The sequence below is a fragment of the Loxodonta africana genome, chromosome 9 (assembly GCF_030014295.1).
Source record: "Loxodonta africana isolate mLoxAfr1 chromosome 9, mLoxAfr1.hap2, whole genome shotgun sequence".
Classification (NCBI taxonomy): Eukaryota; Metazoa; Chordata; class Mammalia; order Proboscidea; family Elephantidae; genus Loxodonta; species Loxodonta africana.
In genome coordinates this window covers 24,610,138-24,632,564 of record NC_087350.1, presented here as the reverse complement: position 1 = coordinate 24,632,564, position 22,427 = coordinate 24,610,138, and the positions used below count along the sequence as shown (strand labels likewise).

At 45.5% G+C, this 22,427-nt stretch overlaps 1 protein-coding gene across 6 annotated transcripts in view; it reads left to right on the top strand.

The window, feature by feature from the left end:
• The first annotated feature begins 2,886 nt into the window (after positions 1 to 2,886).
• Positions 2,887 to 22,427, top strand: part of NTRK2 (neurotrophic receptor tyrosine kinase 2) — a 444,402-nt gene continuing 424,861 nt past the window's right edge. For all 6 annotated transcript variants that reach the window (XM_064291176.1, XM_064291175.1, XM_023544718.2 and 3 more), the window contains exon 1: positions 2,887 to 3,098. In XM_064291176.1, the coding sequence (XP_064147246.1) occupies positions 2,887 to 3,098 (212 nt within the window). The remainder of the gene's footprint in view (positions 3,099 to 22,427) is intronic.

Genomic DNA, 22,427 nt, shown 5'->3' with positions numbered 1-22,427 from the left:
GCCCTCAACTTCCTTTCCTTAGCATGTCCTCACCCAAGTAGGGGATGGGGCTCAGAGAAGGCAGGAACTTCAGCCTGGCTGTTCAGCGTGTCACAGGCAGGTAAAGGTGGTGAGGCAGATCTACTGGCCATGTCTTCGTTGCCAGCAGCGAGACTTTGGTAGCTGCGCGGGCATTCCCACGGTACACTCAGCGCCTAGGGTCTACACAAAAGCCCCACTGGATGCTTTCGGTTCACTTGTAATATTTAAGGCGTCACTGAGATCCGAGCATTCATCTTGAAGTTTGGATTTCTCTATTCTTCCCACCTCTAGCCTCTGTGGGCAGATTAATGACCATTTTTGTCTTTTGGAGGAGACCTCAGTCCATCGCCCTCTCTAGCGCCTAGGGCAGTCCGCCTTTTTCTGAAGCAGGAGCTGGGCAAGGCCAGCAGGGCCACGCATCGGGCGTACCCGGGCGCGCACGCGTCGGGAGCAGCTGGTTGCGCATCTGGCTACAGAGCGCGTCCCCCACACCGCGCGGGTCGCCAACCGCGGCGGTGGGCTGGTGCTCCCGAGCGTGCCGGGCGCTTTCTCCCCGCGCGGGGGCACCAGAGCCCTCGGAAGTGTCAGGCACTGCGGTGCATTTTCTCAGTTCCCTTTTAAATGACTGCGGAAAAACAGACTCTCTGAGCCGCAAATGGGAAGACGGATTCTCAGACAAGGCTCGCGAATGCCCCGGAGCCATCATTTACCTGCGCCTGCAGAGCAGTTACGGTTTATCACTCGACTCGCCCGGATCGCCTCGTTTGTCCCTAGTGAGACCCTGAGGCTTTGCCCGCGCCGGGCTTCTCGGTAGCTGAATGCATGTCGTGCTCCAGGGAGCGCGGGCACAGGGCACGCATTCGCGCACACCCGCGCACACACGAACACGCACAAGGTACGGCAGGGGAGTACGGGCTCGGGGTGCCCCGAGTAGGGGTGGGTCTCGCGGGGAGTAAAGCTACGACCTGGGAACGGCTGCGTCCTTCCAGGTTAAAGAAAAAGAGAAAATGACGCGGCGCCACACATTGGACAGGCCAAGGCTGCTTCCGCGCATTTAGGAAACCCAATACGCGTCAGGCGAGCCCCCTTTCCTTCACATGGCTCTATTTCCCAAGCGTGTGATGCCAGAAATCGGCAGAAAAAAGACCCACTTAGAGAGCCCAGAGTTGCGTTTGGAGACTCCCCTCCCTCTGCAAAAATACAACAGGAAGACCTTCCAAAACCACCGATCCCCAGATAGGTGGCCCGGAATGGGGGTGGTGATCTTTGGTTGCCAATGCAGAACACTTTTTGGTATTTACAATATTTATTTATTTTTAGGATAGCCCGCCCTCCCTTTTCGGCAGGGTGGGAAAGGAGAACGCAGCAGGGAGGGGTTGGGAAGATTCCTATAATAAGAATCAGCGCATTTTTCAGAGCTGAACCGAGCCCGGTTTCCATTTCAAAAAAAGGTAACAGCCTCTACTGCAATTGTAGAAGAGACTGCGGTGAGAATTAGGGACCTGGGGGCTGGGGGAGGCGTTGAGTGGAGGGATGGCCCATCTCAGAGGTACCTGGATCTAAATGCACACACGCACACACACTGGCGCGCGCGTCTACACGGCCAGGATGTGTGCGTGTGTGTGCGCGCGTGTGAACTCCCACATGCTGCTGCTGTCTGCTTCTGGCCAGTGGCACCCGTACTTCCCTCCTCCTCTCTCGCCCCCAGATTCTCCTCCCCTCCCTGTTGCTTTTGTCTGGAGGGTGTTATGGGTTTGTGTGTGTATAAGCGTGTGTGTTTTTGGATTTCAGACTAATTTTCTGGAGTTTCTGCCCCTGCTCTGCGTCAGCCCTCACGTCACTTCGCCAGCAGTAGCAGAGGCGGCGGCGGCGGCGGCGGCGGCTCCCGGAATTGGTTTGAAGCAGGAGCCTCGCTCGCTCCTTCTCTCGCGCTCTCCGCGGCTCAGTCCCCGGCGGCGGGAGGAACGTGGATCCAGGCGCCGCCGGCGGGTGGGAGGCGCCGGAGCCTGGGTGAGCAGCGCGGGCAGTGCCCTTCGTCGCCTCGGCCCTCACTATCCCCCCTGGGGCGGCCTCAGCGGCTCCCCAGGTGGGACGCGCCGCGCCACCTGCCCGCGCTCCCAGCGCCCAGCGGCCGTGGCGGATTCTGCAGCATCATTCGGGGACCCCGTCGCGGAGTCAGCGCCGCCGGCAGTCTCAGCGTCCCCCTATAGAGGGTCCTTCGCCCGGCCTATGCCATGGAATCCTGTGGGGGGGACTTTTGCCCTACCTTCCCTTCCCTGACCTCAGGCTTGGAGAGAGGGTGGGCGCACTGTTTGCCCCAGCAGCGTCAGTGCCATCGTGGGGCAAGTCGATTTCTAGGGGCCGGAGCGGGGCCCTCATCCATCCATGGTTTCCCTGCTGGGGTCGGGGTGGGGGTAAAGGGAGCGCAAAGGGAGAGTACCCCAATTCGCGGTGTCTGGGGTCCCACGCTCAGGCTCATGTGTGTCTATTTGTCTTCAGCCTCGAGGTACGTCCCGGATCCCCGTGCGCATTTAACCAGGAGCCTGCGCGGGAGCCAGTCCCGGGAGCGCCGCCGGCCGGTGCCCACCGCGCCAGGCCATGCAGCGGCGGCCGCGGCGGAGATCTGAGCGGCGGTAGCGCCCCCTGTGAGGTTGCCCTCAATGCCCCAGGCACTGTGAACCGTGCCGCCAGCCGGGACACACTCAGCCCCGGAGACGCTCGGCTCTGCACGCCGGCGACCAGCACCGACTAGTCCGAAGGACCGGCGAGCGCGGGGAAGGCCGCTCGGCGCGGGCAGAGGAAGCCGACCGGTGCAGCGCGAGGACACGCACTTGGGCTGACTCGGGCTGGCACTGGCGGCTAGGGATGTCGTCCTGGACGAGGTGGCATGGACCCGCCATGGTGCTGTTCTGGGGCTTCTGCTGGCTAGTTGTGGGCTTCTGGAGGGCTGCGCTCGCCTGCCCCACATCCTGCAAATGCAGCGCCTCTCGGATCTGGTGCAGCGACCCTTTTCCGGGCATCGTGGCATTTCCGAGGTTGGAGCCTAACAGTGCAGAGCCTGAGAATATCACCGAAATGTGAGTTCCTGATGCTCTTCCTCCTTTCTTTCTTCCTCAGCCCGAAGGTTCCCTCCTCAGCACTAGGGCCCGGGCCTGCCAGGCGGGTACTTTCAGGGCGTGAGTGCTGTCCCAAGTCTGGGGAGAAGTCAAATGAGAAGAGATGGAGGGAAGGGGCGCCTGTCAGTTTACCTGGCTTGGGGCTGCTAGCTCAAGGAGAAGTGTGACACTTTTATATATATATATATATGTATATGTGTGTATGTATATATACTCGGTACAGAAAGGAATTCCATATATACTTTATATTTGAAAGCCCTGCTGAGTGTGCTTTCGGCTTTCCATATGATATACAATAACTTAGCTTTGGACATTTTTGTGCCATAAGATGCTATGTTTGTGTCATGTTAGAAGTTCCAGCAAGATTTAAATAGAAAGGTGGTTAAAATAATCAGCTTTCCAAAATCTGTCCAAGGAGGTCTCTCCACCAGCATCTTTCTGTGAGGTTTGGTGTTAACCAATTTCCCTTTTGATTTCATAGATCAGATTTTGCTTAGGAGATTGCAGCCAGAGATGGCCTTGGACATGATCTGTAAGAGGAGAAGTTCTGAGTGTCGAAATGCATTCGCTCCGAAGAGAAAATGTGATAGTTGGAAGCCTAAAAGCCTGTTTTGATTTAATTTGGACCTGATTTCCCAGAGATATAATTTTGAGACCATTTGGATTATAAATCTTAATTGCCCATTGGACAATTTTCTGGGACTAGGTTGGATGATAAAGCTGGGTGTTGTAGTTTGATGAAAGTTGTCTTTAGCACGGGACCCCTGTGTCCCCTGGAAATGTTTGAGCTTGTCCTAGTCTGATGGAGAAGCCAAATTGTGTATTTCTACTTCTCCTCCTCGGATGCCTTGTGACAAATAAATTACCAAGCGTCAACTCACCAATCCTTTCCTCAGCATTTCTCTGTCACCTCTGTTAGAGGTGTCATTGTGTTTTAGGGACTTTGTCATTTCAGACATTTTATTAACATGAGATTTTGTTCATCCCTGCAGAAGGTTGTAAGACAAAGTTTCTCCCAGTTTTCCTTACGGTGCTTGATACTGAAATAGGCAGAGCTGAAAGTAGGGCTTGGGCTGTGGCCTTCCGGTTGGCAAGTGCGCATGTATTTTTTTCCCACAGAAAATGCACAGGCCTGTTTCTTCCAACGTAGTTGACCAAGATAACCTGTTTTTTAATGTAAGTAAGAGATCTTTCTAGTCTCCGCTGTGGTTCTGCTGGTGATGCTCACGTTATAAGACACAGGCAGAAGGAAATGGCAAGAGAACAGAGAGGAATGTGCAGGCCTAGCATAGCTGAGATATGCCGGAGCCACCAACTGTCGGGCTGCTCTAGGAGGCAGAATCTCAATCTTTTTGGCACTGAGAGCCGCAGGCAGGGCTGGGGAAGAAGGGGCAGGAGGGTCCTAACTATGCTGGCCTTGGTCTGGCCTGGTTGAGGCTGGTCAGGCTGGTCCAAGGTGTCTGTGGCTTTTTTCAGGATCTGTGTCATTTTCACAAGATGGGGTGTCAGTATCAGATGGAGGAAGCCAGATGGAATTCAGAACCCTTCAGGCTATTTTGAGACCAAGGGGTGTGCCTTTACGCAGTTAGGTGTTATGTTTTGTTTTTAAATTCTGTGTTGTATGATAGATGTATACTGGAGGAGGCAATGAGATAAAGCTGACTATTTTCACTTTAATATTTTTAAGGTCATAATCTGGGAAAAAGAGAATAAAACTATTTTTAAATTATTACTTTAAACCTTAGTGGTCTTAGCTGCCTGATCTATAGGAAATCAATAGATTTGTGCAGAGGTTTCTTATACCAGTCCTCGCAATGGTTGGTGCTGTTCCATTTAAGTCTGATGGCAGGTTCTATTTTAAGGCTTTTCAAGATTGATTTTTAAATATTTTAAAATATTTACTAAAGGACTTGTCACAGTTACTCGTTCCGTAATGGCCCTCCTAATTTTTGCCCCCTCTCTTCCCGCCCCCTCCCCCTTTGATTCGGAAGTTTTATTGAGACTGGGGGAATTGAGGCGTGTGTTGGGATGTGTGTTCAGGCAGGGAATTAGCTTAGTGACATTCGTCAGGTGCGGTAGAAGTGAGCTCTGAGGAAAAGTACATTTCTCTGGTCTGCCCCTCTGTTTTATGTGAGCTCAGGCAGCTTATGCCCCAGACTCTTTATCTGGAAAACATATCACAACACTTGTTTGGAAAGCACATCCTATAATTATCTTGGATTCTGCTTTTTTGATATCAAAATGGCATTAGTGGATGGGACTTGTTTCAACTCCCACCCTCGTATGACACCATCTGGGCTCTCTTCTTACGTATTAATACTTGCTTGAACGGCTTTTAAATTCTTGGCCAGTTGCTACCAGCTACGTTTGGAACCAAGTGACACATTTTTTCCCCTTTGTTATTAGATCCAGTGGTATTCCCCAAATAACTTGTTTTAAAGCTTTAGTTTAATGATATTTAGCTGAAATTACAGGTTTCTGTTTTTTTTTTTTTAATAGGAATAACGTACGCAAATCAAACGTGATGAGAACTTGCTGAATCAACAGTTTACCCCATCATTTAAATACAGACTATCTCTTAATGGAAACCCTGGTGGCGTAGCAGTTAAGTGCTACGGCTGCTAACCAAGAGGTCAGCAGTTCGAATCTGCCAGGTGCTCCTTGGAAGCTCTATGGGGCAGTTCTACTCTGTCCTATAGGGTCGCTAGGAGTCGGAATCTACTCGACAGCAGTAGGTTTTTGTTTGTTTTTTTTTTTTTTAGTTTTATCTTTTAGTACCTACGTATGGGAGAAAAAGTGCAACCGCTGTGCCCTTTAGGGTTCAGAGAGAGACATTGGCGCAACATTTTCAGAGTACGTGTATAAAAACCAAAAAACCAAACCCATGGCCGTCTAGTTGATTTCTACTCGTAGTGACCCTATAGGACAGAGTAGAACTGCCCCATAGAGTTTCCAGTGAGCGCCTGGTGGATTTGAACTGCTGACCTTTTGGTTAGCAGACGTAGCACTTAACCACTATGCCACCAGGGTTTCCACATACATGTACAGATCTTTATTTCTACATGCATATTTTAAACTAAGTTAACATTTTTTTCCAGAGTCGTTGTTTGAACTTATTAAAAGTCTTGCTATCGTCGTATCTGTTTCATAGTTTCTACCCACGGGTGTGTACTTAGAGCTGTACCTCTCTATAGATACGTATCACACCTGCCCAGTGTCACACTGCTGATAAGTGGCAGCTTCTGTGGTTATACTAGAGCAGTGCTAGGTTAAATTTTCAAACAATACCATTGTCACATATAAGAGGAATTCAAGAGAAGCCTGTGGTTGGAATTATGTCACTGGCCATTTTAGCCCCGCTTGTATCAAGTGCCAAAGTGTATGGCAAAGACAAGTTCTGTCTCACCCATGTGGTTAAAGGCATGGTCAAAATAGGTCATGCCTTTTTTTTACTGCACAGGTTTTATAAAGACCAATAGTGATCTTTTTCTGAATTTCTTGGGTGGTATGGTATTCTCTGATTTGGGGGATAATATTTGGAGACCAGTCTAGTATTTTACCTCTTAGCACAACATAAATAAGACTTAATTGTTCTATTGTCAAAGCTTGTGTGTGAATTTATTGCTGACCTGGTCAAACAGCTGTAATAGTATGTTGTTAATACATTGATTTTGGCCCTCTCATTTTGGTAAGCTTTGCTGTTGCAAATAATTGTACAAAAAAAAAAAAGAAATCCACAAGCCTTCAGTGAAAGGCCTCAGTTTTGCTTACTCTGATACTTTTCAGCTCCTCCATTGGAGGTCTGAGAACTTTGGATTGTGTTTCACACGCATTTAAGAACCACAGAGTAAATTGTGAATGTGGTTATATAAGCCACCCTGGACTTGGTAATAAATAAGGCATCTAATTTACATCCTTCATTATTTAATACAACTTGCAAGCTGGGATTGAAAACAGTTATCTTCATAGTGAAGTTGTTTACTGAATTCAGCTCAGCACAACCATTTGGATTCTTTTTCATTTCATGTCTTCAGAATCAGCAATAAGGAGATTTGTATTACATTGGTTAAAACAATTGAGAAGCCCTGTGACCTTTCTGACCCTCTTTTCTTCCACCCACCCCTCTCCATCACCCATCATTGACTATACAGGAAAATGTGTTTGATTTTTTTTTTTTTTCCCTCTGAAAAGTGATATTTCCTTATGGGAATTCAAAGCGCTAGAGTTAAAGAGAAGAGCCTGGGTTATGTTATTACCAGAAAGTAATGGGAAGTTGAGACAATGTGGTCACAGCTCCTCAGCCCTGAGTCTAGGTCTGTTTAAGGCCTTTCACCATTTCTCTCCCATAAGCCTCTGCTGTGTCTGTTTCAATATTCCCTTGTAAAGATATTTTGTAAGCTGAAAAGTTGGCTGAAAAGTCGAGGTCCCTTTCTGCCTAGGAACATTCTGTATGATCTCTTTGACTATATCTAGGTCGTAGCAGTATAAAGCCTAGAGTTTTTGTTTAGCTACGGAAGGGGAATTGAATTTCTTTTTTTCCTTCTCTTTCCTTTTTTTTTTTTGGCCATGGATACTAAGCAAGCGCTTCCAGTTTTAACTCATTGCTGATTTTGTCTATTAGGGACTGAAACATTACTGAACCATCATTGATAACTAGACACTGATACAAGAGCCCTGATGGCTCAGTGGTTAAAGCGCTCAGCTGTGAACTAGGAGGTTGGTGGCTCGAACCCACCAGCCCCACCACAGGAGAACGCTGTGGCAGTCTGCTTCCGTAAAGATTTACAGCCTTGGGAACGCTATAGGGCAGTTCTACACGTCCTATAGGGTTACTGTGAGTCAGAATTGACTGCACAACAGTGGGTCTGGCTTTGCTTTTATACACTGACATTACTTTATCTCTTAAGCTAACTTTGCTCTTTACCACTTCTCTAGAGAGCTTCTTGTAGGCTCAAACGCTATAGGGTACAATGTAGCTGCCTCTTGGAACAATACCAATTTCTGGCCCCTCTTGGTGCCTGTAAATCAATAGAGGATTTTTGGGAGAGATTATTTAGGGATGGCAAACTTTGTGCTTGCATAACATGTGTGTGGGGGGGCGGGGAAAACCCTGAACCTTGGATTATTAATAGTTGATTGATCATTTTCATAATCTACTTGGTTGAGCTATTTTAAAACACACATCCTACCCCTACCCCTCCAAATGGCAGAGAGCGGAGGGAGGCCTGCAGTGGCTGGATAACTTTAGCTCTACATTTGATTGCTGATCGATCGCCATAAAAAAGGCAAAGATCCCACATAATCACGCTGCCTTCTTACCACTTACTTTGCTCTCTGGGGTGTCCAAAGGGCTGGGAAGTTGTAAATATTGATCTGAGAGATGAATGAGTGAATGCTGTGGACGTTATAAACCCCGGGAAGAAAAGTAGTACATAGATACTAAATTCTTTCCTTACAGGCTTGAAAATAAAAGTACGTTATGGACAACTGGGTTCCAGAGACCTGAGAGTAAGTCCCAATGTTGCTACTAACTGATTAAACCAGTTGCCACGCAGTCAGTTCTGACTCATGGCGACCCTGTGTGCGTCAGAGTAGAACTGTGCTCCATAAGATTTTCAATGGCTGACTTTTCAGCAGTTGATCTCCAGGCCGTTCTTCTGAGGCACCTCTGGGTGGACATGAACCTCCAACCTTTCAGTTAGCAGCCAAGCTCTTTAATTGTTTGCACCACCCAGGATCTTGAGGAAGCCCCTACATGTCTCTGGGCTTCAGCTTGTCAGATGTAAAGTGAGGGCTTGGAATTTGATGCTCAAATTTCTTCTTGCTTCTAAGTTCCATGAAGCTTCAGTTCCGGCATTAATGCGGTTTATAGGGTCGCTATGAGTTGGAATCGACTCAACAGCAGTGAGTTTAGTTTTTTTTTTTTTTTTTTAATACATCAGCGAGGAAGTAAGTGGGTGGGGCAGGGTGCTTCGAATCATGGTGTCATGTGTGCCATGTCTTTGGTGTCTGCCCTGAACTCCCCCAGCTTTTTTCAATGTGAGCTGCTACTAAGGCTGGTGGCCCCTGTTAGTGCTGGGCTAATGAGTCACAGGGTCAGTTTTTACCAGGGCCACTTAGACTCAGGATCATAGAAGGAGAAAAGACCTTAGAAATGATCCATTCCAGCCCCCTCTTTGTACAAACTTAGAGCAGTACCCTAGTGGCTCAGTGGTTAAGAGCTTGGCTGCTAACCAAAAGGTTGGCACTTTGAATCCGCCACCCTCTGGGGCAGTTCTGCTGTGTCCTACAGGGTCTCTATGAGTCGGAATCAACTCCATTTTGAAAATGGGTTTTTTTTGTTTGTTTATTTAGAGCAGTGAAGCCAGTTGCCTGAGGCCCTGGCTCATTAGAGCACTGCGGTGGCTAGAAGACTTTTCATCCAAATGGAACACCTTGCCTTTAGGTTAGGGGACTTCCTCTCTGTTCTGTGTTCTCAGACTGAGTGCCTAAACTCAGCTCATCATTTTGTGCAAACCCATCTCTATTAACCCATTGCTGTCGAGTAGATTCCGACTCATAGCGACCCAATAGGACAGAGTAGAACTGCCCTCAAGAAGTGACTGGTGGATTCAAACAGTTCACCTTTTGGTTAGTAGCCACAGGTCTTAACCGCTGCACCACCGGGGCATCTGTCTAGAGACACAGTAACTTAAAAGGGCATAAGCTACTGATCCCAAAGCAACTGGCTACTAACTGAAAGGTTGGCGGTCCGAGTCCACTCAGGGGCACCTTGGAAGAAAGGCCTGGTGATCTACTTCTGAAAAGTCAGCCAGTGAAAACCCAATGGATCACACCAGCCCGATCCCGTTGCCCACGGGGTTGCCATGAGTTGGGGGCTGACTCAACAGCAACAAACAACAACGACCCTGTGCCTACCGTATTACCTTGGGCAGCTACAGTAAGGGCAGGACTGACAGAGCACAGTGAGTTGAAGGCCATGCCCCTGGAGCCTTCGCCACAGTCGGGAGTGCTCACCTAAGTGAAGGACTCCACCGCCCTTTATACGAAGTCTGCGTACCTCCCACGGAGGACCTGTGGCCAGACAGTACTTATTCTTTCCTGACTTCTTTTTTCCCCTTGACATCTCAATGCCTTGAGATTGATGACAGAGGTTAGTGGCTGAGCCAGCGAGCAAACTAAAAGATTGTGGACTCCAATCATTTGGATACCATTTTGTATGCTGTCCATGGTCTTCCCCCAGCCTTTTCTAGTAAGAACACACTTCTGAGACATATCCCTGGTTTCATACCAGGCTTCTCCCCAGAGTCCTGAAAGGCCTATGCAGTCATTGGGTTATTCAGGTTTAAAGCCTCACTCTGAAGGAGGTGGGAAGGGTTTGACAGCCTCTGAGGGACTGTCAGGTTAATTGCTTTGCCTGGGGCTTGCTGGTCAAGCATGGCATAATTAGGTATAGAACCCTGTGTAATGTCTTGCTTTGGGCTCTGTCTGTTCACCCACAGTTGCCCACCTTTGACCTCAAGATCCCAGGCAATTCTAGGAGGGGTGCAGAGATTTAAAGAAATGTTTACAAGCTAAATAAACAGCATGACAGTGTGACCAGGATGGCTCAGAGCTTCATCTCCCATCCATCATCCTGGCCCCTTTCTGTTCATCTCTTTTGTGATCTGTTGTGTAGTTAGGAGATAAATGATTTGCAGGCCTTTGGTAATATGGCATGTTTGGGGATTAAAGTATAGAAAAAATATGTTAATAATCACACAGTACTTAAAGTTTCCCTTTTTTATTGCAACTAAGGACCCATTGGTATCTATTACCCTGCGCCTTCCTGTCATTCATATCCCAGCAATTCTCTGGACCCTCCCGGACACACCTGAAATGTATTCGGGTATGTACGACGTGCCTATGAATATATACATATACATATACAGCTGCACTACGCGGAATCCTTTCAGACTTTATTGTTGTTAGTTACCGTACAGTCAGTTGTGACTCATGGTGACCTTATGTATAACAGAACAAAACATTGCTTGGTCTTGCTCCGTTTTCACGATTGTTGATATGTTTGAGGCCCTTGTTGTGACCGTTGTATATTTTTAGTGCTTTCCAACCTAGAGGGCTCATAGCCCAGCATTATATCAGGCAATGTTCTGTTGTGATCTGTAGGGTTTTCATTGGCTAATTTTCAGAAGTTAATCACCAGGTCTTTCTTCCTAGTCTGTCTTAGTTTGGAGACTTCCAGCATCCTAGCAACACCCAAGCTGTCATAGTACAACAGACTGACAGATGGGTGTGGCAGAGACCCTCAGTCAAGGAGCAATTATTCTGGTTATTAGTTGCCATTGAGTTGGCTCCAACTCATGGCTACCTTATGTATAATAGAACTGAACACTGCTGGGTCTCATGCCATCTTCGTGGTCACTGACATGCTTGAGCCCACTGTTACCTTCCAGCCTGGGGGGCTTATCTTCCAGCACTATATAGGATAATCTTCCATTGTGACCCATAGGGTTTTCACTGGCTCATTTTCAGAAGTAGACTGCCAGGCCTTTCTTCCTAGTCTGTCTTAGACTGAAAACTCTGCTGAAGTCTGTCCACCATGGGTAACCCTGCTGGTATTTGAAATACCAATGACATAGCTTCCAGCATCACAGCAACACTCAAGCCACCACAGTGCAACAAACTGATAGATGGATAGTGGTTTCAGATTTAGTTACGATGAATTGTAAAATTTTGCTAATAATTGAGAGTTTAGTTCTCTAGGTCATTCAGGCTTTTAATTTTGTTTTAACTATTCTAGATTGTTCTGGGCGAGGACCTGTTGGGTGGTCTTCTGAGTGAAGCACCTGAGCATTAGTGCATTAGTTGTGGGTTAGCCAACCTGGCCGCTCAGAGACCAACAGTGTTTATTTTCTGATTCTTTGATCAGTTCTCAAAGGAAACAGAAAAACCATATTATCAGTGAGGCATTTTTGAACACTTCTACAATGTAATTTAAACCAAAAGAAATTAGATTTTTGGTTTGCATCCTCTGAAATATAGTGTAACTTAGAGAGATAGGATCTTAAGAATGCTAATCTTCGTTACAAAAGTTTTTTCTCTTTCATGTACACTAGAGATCCTTGCTTGAGGTGGGAGAAGGACCTGTATTAAGGGAAAGGAGTTCTTGGGTAGTGCAAATGGTTAATGTGATTGGCTGCTAACTGAAAGGTTGGAGGGTCAACTCTACCCAGCAGTGCCTCAGAAGAAAGGCCTGGTGATCTACTTCTGAAAAATCAGCCACTGAAAAACACAGTTCTACTGTGACACACATGGGGCTGCCATGAATCATAACTGAGGGCAAGAAGCCCCTGGTATTGACGACAATTCATATTGGGTCAAGAAGCCTCTGGATAGCTTACGTCTAATGGGAGAAACATGCCTAAGTACCTCATTTTACTAAAATATGATAAAGACAGTCAGAGCACGTGACGGTTACACAGTGATTGTTTTGGCCTCAGCCAAACATGGAACAATTTGCAAAGGATGCTTCTTCCAGAACGTATGCGTGTAGTTTTCACTGTTAAACAGCGGAAGGCATAGATGTGTATACCGGATGTAAGAAATCCCCCATCCCTACTTCCAATGGTGGCAGTAACTCAACTGAGCTTTAGTATTTTCTCTCCACCAAAGAATTTTGATGCCCTGGTGGCTTCCTAAGTTGTTTTCCATTAGAGTTAGCTGCTGCATCCGAAGCTGTCCTTTCTGCTTTCCCTTTGGTTATGATGGAAGCAATGAGCACCTTTTAGCTGAAGCCGGTCATTCCACAGAAACCGTGGTGGTGCAGTGGTTAAGTGCTACAGCTGCTAACCAAAAGGTTGGCTGTTCGAATCCACCAGGTGCTCCTTGGAAACTCTATGGGGTAGTTCTACTCTGTCCTGGAGGGTTGCTATGAGTCGGAATTGACTCGACTGGCAATGGGCTTTGGTCACTCCACCTCTCAGATCCCATCTTCTAACCTAAACTTTTCTCTGTCTGGGACTTTCCCACTGTCACCTGTTTTCAGCCTCTTCATTTCATTTGACATTTAAACATGAGTATTTAGCAGGACCAGGTCTCTTCCACCTTGAAGAAGTTTTCCTTTCACACTCTCCCACCCCTGCTCTTCCTGTCCTTCCGTAGTTCCTGTCCTTTCCTCTCTCCCCTTTAAAGCCAGATCCTAGACTACTAGTCTGTATGTATTATGTCTCTTTCCTCACCTCCTAATCCGGTCTTGCCGCACTGCTTCATTGAACTCAGACTCATCACAGTCCCCAGTGACCTTTATATGGCTAAAGCCAAGGCATATTTCTCTGCATCTTTTCTTACTGGGCTTCTTAGCAGAACTTGACCTCATTGCTTATTCCCCCTCCTTGGAACATTCTTTTCCTTTGCCCCCTGTGTCCCTATAGCTCACTTGTTTCCCCCCGCTACCTCTCTGGCTGCTGGTTCTTAGTCTTACTTGTTCCTTTTCTCTGCACCTACCCTACAGGGCAACGTCTCTCGGGCTTCTCTCGGAGGACTGCTTCTGCTCCTGGGCTGTCCCTGGGCTGTGTCACCTTATCCATGACGTCAGTTGCCTTCTGTGTGCTGATGATGTCTTAGCCTTTGTCCCTATCTTATATCAGTGATGACCATTGGGCTCATACCCAACTACCTATGGAAGGTCGTCTCTTGGATATATCGTAGTGTACGTGCTTGTTGTACAAATGTGCGTGTATACAAGTACTTAACCAGTTGCTGTTCCGTCAATTCTGACTCATGTGTGACCCCATGTGTGTCAGAGTAGAACCATGCTCCATAGGGTTTTCAGCGGATTTTTTTTCAGAAGTAGATTGCTAGGCCTTTCTTCTGAGGCACCTCTGGGTGGAATCGAACCTCCAACTTTTCGGTTAGCAGCTGAGCATGTTAACTAGTTTGTGCTATCAAGGGACTCTGTACAAGTACTCACTTAAATATAATTGGGTTCATGCCTCCATCATCTTCTGTCTAAAACAGCTCCCTGCTTGGTATCCCCTCCTGGAGTCTTGCCCCCTTTCTACCCATATGCACACCACAAGTAGGAGGGTCTTTCTAAAATGCTCGTCTTATCATATCACTACTGATAATTGCCCTGTGACTCCCCATGTGTCTTAAGAGAAAGTCCAAAGATTTTTTAATTTTTTAAAAAATAAAACTGGATTGTCAACATATTGCTATATAATGAGACATATAACCATCACGTGGACCAGAATACACAGCTCAGCACAACAGTTGCTATCTACACCAACAGATCTATAAAGGAGAACAAATTATAACTGGAAGCTTGCTTGGGGATCTTGGAAATAGAGCAAGGGCACTTAATTCTGCATTTAAAATGTTAAATGGCTTTAAGCTAAGCTTGCCTGAGGCATCCATCTCCATAATGGGAGCGCCTTCACAAAGGGAATGCAGAACTTGGAGTACTTTGGCCCAGGCCCGCGTCCCCTGCATGGACACTCTTTTTTTCTCGCCTTCTTTTGCTGCCCAGCACCAATTCTGACTGACACATTCTTTCTTTGCAAAGGTTAGTGTCTTCAGCCAAGTCTTGCTCAAGCCTGGGAGCCTTTCAGACCCTTCAAAGTGATTTTGCATATCTTTCCTGTGAAATGGATTGCTTTTAATATGGGATTTTATTAGTAAATAGCTTTTTTTGGTAAGTAATTTTTTTTTTTTTTTTTTTTTAATATTTGAATCTGGTAAGAAATGCATACAGTATAAAGGGACGTATCATGAAAAGCTAGTGCCCTGGTGATGCGGTGGTTAAGAGTTCAGCTGCTAACCAAAAAGATTGCCTTTTTTTTTTTTTTTAAATTGTGCTTTAGGTGAAAGTTTACAGCTCAAGTTAATTTCTCATGCAAACATTTGTACACATATTGTTATGGGACGCTAGTTGCTACCTGTATAATGTGACACCACACTCCCCCTTTCCACCCTGGGTTTCCTGTGTCCATTCAACCAGCTCCTATCCCTTCCTGCCTTCTCCCGCCTTCGGACGGGAGCTGCCCATTTAGTCTCGTGTATCTACTTGAACTAAGAAGCACAGTCTTCACGAGTATTATTTTATGTTTTATAGTAAAGTCTAATCTTTCTCTGAGGAGTGGGCTTCGGGAATGGTTTTAGTTCTGGGTTAACAGAACATCCGGGGGACATGTCCTCTGAGGTTCCTCTAGTCTCAGTTAGACCGTTAAGTCTGGTCTTTTTATGTGAATTTGAGCTCTGCACCACACTTTTCTTCTGCTCCGTCAGGGACTCTCCGTTGTGTTCCTTGTCAGGGCGGTCATTGGTGGTAGCCGGGCTCCATCTAGTTCTTCTGGTCTCAGGCTGATGGAGCCTCTGGTTTATGTGGCCCTTTGTCTCTTGGGCTAATACTTTCCTTGTGTCTTTTGGTGTTCTTCATTCTTCTTTGCTCCCGATGGGTTGGGACCAAATTGATGCATCTTAGATGGTCACTTGAAAGCTTTTAAGACCCCAGGAGCCACTCACCAAAGTGAGATGCAGAACATTTTCTTAAACTGTGTTATGCCAATTGACCTGGAAGTCCCCGGAAACCATGGCCCCCAGATCCCTGCCCCTGCTACTCTGTCCCTACAAGTGTCTGGTTGTATTCAGGAAACTTCTTAGCTTTTGGTTTGGTCTAGTTGTGCTGACTCCCCTTGTTAGCCATTTGAATCCACCAGCCGCTCCTTGGAAACCCTATGGTGCAGTTCTACTCTGTCCTATAGGATTGCTATGAGTTGGAATTGACTCGTCGGCAACGGGTTTTTTATCATGAAAAGCTAGTCTTTCTTCCACCATGGACCTCAGTCCTCCAATCTCTGTCTCCCTCTCCTTTAGCAACGATTGCTATTAGTTTGTGCGTCTCCTTCCAGAAATAGTCTACTCACATATGTGAGTAGGTATGTATGCATTTTTTTTTTTTTCTTTTTGTGCACATTGAGAGCATGCTATGCCTATGTTCTGCACCTGGGCGGCTTTCACTTAACAGGGCATTTTAAGTAATGTTTCTACATCAGCACATTTAGACCAACGAATTTTTTCTTTCTTTTTTTTTTTGTGCGGATATAGTAAGCCATTGTATGACTAAAACCATTGCCGTCTAATCGATTCCAACTCATAGCGACCCTACAGGACAGAGGAGAACTGGCCCACAGTATTTCCAAGGAGCACCTGGTGGATTCAAATTGCCGACCTTTTGGTCAGCAGCCGTAGCTCTTAACCACTACACCACCAGAGTTTCCATTGTATGACGAGACCATGCTTCATTTAACCCGCCTCCTATTGTACAACTTTCTGTATAGGTTTTTACACATATGAGTGATTTATCCGTAGGAAAAATCCCTAGAATTTGAATTGCAGGGACATTTGCAGGTATTTGTGACTTTGGTAGATAACTACCAAGTTGTCTTGCAAAGAGGCCATATCATTTTATTCTCCCACCCAAACTGAGTATGCCTCTTTTCCCACAGCTAAGCCAATAAATACTATTTGTTACCAAATCCTTTGGTTTTTGTTAATCAGGTACCTGGGAAATAGTACCTCGCCATTGTTTTATTTGCTGTTCTGTAATTCTGATCTGGAGTTTGAGGGTCTTTTCATCTGTAGGTAAGTCATTTCTATTTCTTTGTCATTGAACTACATTACCACATACCTTACCCTTTTGTTTTTTCCTGTTGGGTCTGTGGACTTTAAAAAAAAAAAAAACTAACTCATAAAAGCTTTTTAATAAGAATATTGGACCTGTGGATGTCATATATTTTATACATATTTTTGCCTAAACTTTTGCTTGTATTTTGATGTTGATTATGCAGTATCTTTTTTTTTCTTAGTATAGCAGAATTAAAGACATTTGGAGTCAAATTTATTAATTGCATTCTTCATGGTGTCTATGCTCTAAACGTGGCTCAGAAAAGACTTCTTTCCAAGATTATAAAACAAGTTTATGTTTTCTTCTACTGCTTTTATTATTTCCTGTTTTTATATTTAAACATCTGCTCCATCTGAGTTTTTTAAATATAAGGAGTGAGGTAGTGTTTGTTTTATTATTTTTTCAAGATAGCCAGTCAGCCAATCAGGCCTCTCAACACTGTTTATTATAGAATTCTAACTTCCCCATGGAAACCCTCATGGTGTAGTGGTTAAATGCTACGACTGCTAACCAAAAGGTCGGCAGTTCATATCCACTACGTGCTCCTTGGAAACTCTATGAGGCAGTTCTACTCTGTCCTATAGGGTCCCTATGAATCGGAATCAACTTGACGGCAATGGGTTTGGTTTTTGTTTTTTGGTATCTTTCCTACAAATAACAGTTTAGTTGTATATGAAGAACACCTTTGCATTAGGGACTATTTTGGGATCTTCCCTATTCCATTAATCAGTTTATTTACGTGCCAACATCAAACTTTTATGCTGCAAAACTTGATAATATAATCTTTTTCTACTTGGTGTATACTCTTATGCATCAGGCTTTTCTTTCAGAATCTCTAGGGCTATTCATTTTTTTAGGACTGGTCATTTGTGATAACTTTCCTTTGAGAATTTTAGGAACCGCTTGCTTGCTTAGGTCCCTCCGTATTATATTAAGGTTTTTATTGAGATACCGTGACTCACAATTTCTTAACAAGTCTACAAGCCCTGTGTCGTCCTCAGATTCTAACCCATTTCTCTAGCGTCATCTTTTGGCTATCCCTTTCTTCAGTTCCATGACATACTCACTCTGAACTTTTAATTCTCTAGAGCCCTACTCTCGAATACCTCCCAGCCCTCACACTGGCTGTCCCCTCTGCCTAAACCCCTTTTTTCTGTCTTCTACCCTTGGCTACCAAATTTTGCTTATCCATTAGACCTCAGCTCTCATGCACACTCTTCTGTCTCTCATATCTGGGTTGTTTGCCCTCCGTGGGCTCTTATGGAGTCCTTAGGTGGTGCAAATGGTTAAATGCTTGGCTACTAACAGAAAGGTTAGTGGATTGAATCCATCCAGAGATACATCACAAGAAAGTCCTGACAATCTGCTTCTGAAAAACGAGCCATTGAAAACTCTACAGAGCGACATTCTAGTCTGACACACATGGGGTCACCATGAGTCAGAATTGACTTACAGCAACTAGTCAACTAGCTATGGGCTCTTATAGCTCCCATGTTTCTTAATCATAGCACACAGCACATAGTATCATAAAGGCTTGCCTGCGTAGCTATCTGTACGCTCACTTGAATATAAATTCCATGAGGGGAGGAACCATATGGATCTTCTTTACTGTTCTTCCCTAGCACAGTGTCCTACTGCTCTGCATTATAAATACACGCACAGATACACACACACATATGTGCACACACACCACACGTGCATCTCAAAATCCATTCTTTAAAATTCCTTCAATACATAAATCTCTAGATGTGACTTTCCTAAAGTCCTCAAGTTGTTCGTTTAGATAAATCACCTTTATGGAATTAAATAGCACCATGTTAGTTCACATGCAGTAAGAAATCAATTTATTGTAGAGACGTAGCATAGCTGGAAAGGAAGAAAGGTGTGGCAAAGCTCTGATGCGGCAGGCTGGTCGCGTACCCAATGGGAAGAAGAGGCAGGGAAGAGTGGGGTGGTGGGTGAGGACAAGCAGATGGCGGAAGATGTGAGCAATAGGCAAGCTAAGCAACAGAGATAAATCCAGGGGAAAAGAATCATTTCAGGGACATCTGATCGCCAGCAAATAGGTCTAATGAGAAAGATTTGTCCTCTTTTGTCATGTAATCGCTAATAATGGATATCTCTCTGGATCCATTGCACTTTTCCCTGCGACAGCATTTATGGCGCTTCACTTAGTAAGAGATTCTGGTGTGAGATTTCAGATGTGATTTATCCTTCTTACAGTGTGGATGGCAGAGGCTGTTCATTTTTCTCGAAGAACTGCAGACATCACGGGTATAAAACGATAGTGTGTCGGGTCCACTTTAACATACCATCTGATACATATGCTTTTGTGCGTTTGCAATCAAAATGCATTGGGCTGATCCCAGGAATGCTTCATGAGGCTCCCTTTAGCTTTGTAGTAATTAACGACATCAGGCTCTGAGAAAGTTTGATGGTTATTTGCAAAAATGATCAGAAAGTAACTGATAGATGTATACGATTGGAAGACTTTTTAAAACCGAATGAGGAAGCCTATAGATTGAACAGGTCATGTTGAGTAATCCAAAAAGATAACTCTCCCTTGCGATAAAGTGCATCTATTTATTTATGTTTACACCATGCAGTACGCTTATAATGTACATATAAACAAAAGTAGACGTCATGTGTATTTTGAAAGTGAAATTTTATAAAGGGATGGGCATTATGGAGCAAATGATAATCTTTAATTCTGATGAGAAAAATCTTATTTTTGGTTGAGTCATTGGGAATTGTTCTCTTACCAATAAAAAGTGTCTTCTGGAACATAGCTGTGTGGTGCCTTGAGGGTGCTATTGAGGATTTTACTTACCCCAGCCTATCATAGAATCCACTCCTCCATTACTGTTCTTTTATTGCATGGTGTATCTTCTATAGAACTCTCTTCTGTAGTTCATAGGGCAATAGATATTCTGTTGACAAAGTCATTGTTCCCCAGGGGTAGCTGAAATGGAAGGAAGCAATGGATTCCTTATACATGCATATATTTGTTGATTGATTCGTTCATTCAGTCAGCAAAAATGTCCTCACACTAGGCACTTTTCTGGGTCTTCGTAACAAGACTTAGGCCAGCCCCTACCATTTATGTGCAAGGTGACAGAGGGAGATGTCCAGTCGGATTGCCCTCACTTTACTTTCTGCCAACAACTCAGAGGACCTCTCAGCATGTTCGTGGACAACCCAGCCTGCACATCCAAGCTCAGCCACACCACCACAGACAGCCACCCTGTACCCCCAACCCCACCCCTACCCTGTGCCTGGGGGTGTACACTTCATGACCAGGTCCACCCTCAGGAAGTTAGATGAGCTGACTCAGGGCACTTTGTGCAGGGAATTCTGGGGCAGGTCAAGAAAGAGGATTGTGATGTCCCGTGGGAGCCTCCTTTTGTCCCTGTGGACTTTGGCCCCATGTGGAGGCAGACCAGAGTGAGACCCTCTAAAGCCCAGGGCTGAGAGCACTGCCAACAAGGCAGACTGCCTCTGCTCAGGATCCGGGCTTCGCTTCTTCATAGTTCTGAGCCTTGGCGGCGCTCTGGAACAGAAGAGCCAGCAGAATGTGTGGGAGAGTTCAGTAGCTGGGCTGTTCAGCCTGCTCCTCCATTGCTGGGCCCTGTCTGCAGGGTGACTTCTCAAGCATGGGTTGCATGTTTCCAACCAGGTCAGCACGTGCCAGATTCCTCTTCTGATTGGTATTATAGCAAGCTTTGTGATGTTATCATGGACACAGACAAATCACCAGCAAAGCATAGACCTGTCCACACAAGTTAAGGGGGACTGTTAAACATTATTAGCTACCGGCTTTTACCTTTCCCTCTTCTCTATACAGACTTTCATGCTGGCTCTAGAAGGTTTGGAGCCCTGGTGGTGCACTGGTTAAGAGCTAGAGCTACTAACAAAAAAGTCAGCAGTTTGAATCCAGAAACCCTATGGGGCAGTTCTACTCTGTCCCGTAGGGTCGCTATGAGATGGAATATACTCTATGGCGATGGTTTTTTTTTTTTTTTTTTCTAGAAGGTTTGGCTATAAATGTAATGTTTCCAGAATCAGCTCATTATGCCTGAATAGTTTTTTTCACTGGCATCCTGGGAAGACCCTGGGATTGAGAGCTGCCAAAAGAGTTCCTTTCCCTGCTACTTTTTTTTTCCCAAATTGAAAAATCACAGAATATATCAATTGAGGTGCGTAAGTGGATTGAAAAATTGAGTTTTCATTTTCTTTGGGAGTTTGTGTAGGGGAGTGATGATGTATGTTGTGAGGCAGGATTGCTTGCTGGGTTAAAAGCCTCACTGTGAAGCTGGCCTGTTTCTGCTACTTTGGACTGCTTATTAAAACTTTCTGTGCCTCAGTTTACCCATATGTAAAAACGGGAGCAATAATAGAACCCTCCTCATAGGGTGTTGTGAATTGAATTGTGTCCTCCAAAGTATGTGTTGGAATCCTAACCTCTATTTTTGTGGCGCAGTGGTTAAGAGCTCAGCTGCTAATCAAAAAGTTGGCAGCTGGAATCTACCATATGCTCCTTGGAAACCCTATAGGGCAGTTCTACTCTGTCCTATACAGTCGCTATGAGTTGGAATCAACTCCATGGCAACGGGTTTGATTTTTGGTTTTTATTCTTGTAGATGTAATCCTGTTTGGAAATAGGATTTCCTTGTCATGTTCATGAGGCCATGCCAATGTAGGGTATATCCTAAACCTAATCACTTCTGAGTTATAAAAAGAACAGATTAGACACAGACTAAGATTTGGCACATACTGGGGGGGGAGACAGATGACTTGGGAAGATCTTCAAGAACCAGGAATGCCTGAGGCTACTGGCCGGGAAGGAATGGGCACAGCCAAGACCTTGATGTGGACATTTAGCCTCCAGAGCTGTGAGAAAACAAACTTCTGTTCTTTAAAGCCACCTACTTGTGGTATTTGTGTTACAGCAGCAGTAGATAACTGAGACATAAGGTTTCTGTGAGGTTTAAACGAGCTGTTGCTAGTAAAATGCTTATAACAATGCCTAACACACACTGAGAAACTCTGTGGTTAGTTGTTAGGTTGTGTGATTATCTCAACTGTGATTTGGCGGTGACACATTGGTTAAGAGCTCAGCTGCTAACCAAAAGGTTGGCAGTTTGAATCTACCAGCTGTTCCTTGGAGACCTTATGGGGCAGTTCTACTCTGTCTTAGAGGGTCGGAATCGACTTGATGGCAACTGTTTTTTTTTTTTTGGTGGACTCTGTAGGCATGGGGGAGGACTGAAAAGCAGAAGGATCTGCCTTGGGCATAGCACTGCCCGGTGCTGCCCAGTCGCTGTGGTTAAGAGGATGGATGTAGAAGGGCGTTCCCTTCATTGCAACTGTTGCCTGCCCTTTTGCTAGTTTACATATTACTCTCATTTTGTAGGACCTGGTGTTCTCAGCTGATGGGGCTGTTGACCATTTGTGTGCTGAGAAATCATGGGTCAGATTTAGCCACTATTATGCAAGCTATGGTCTTCTTTTTTGTGACTTAGCGTCATTAGATAGTCCTGATTCATCTGATTTATTAAATTGCTTATAGGTGTTCCCCCGGACTCTGGACTCTGGGAGCCCCTGGG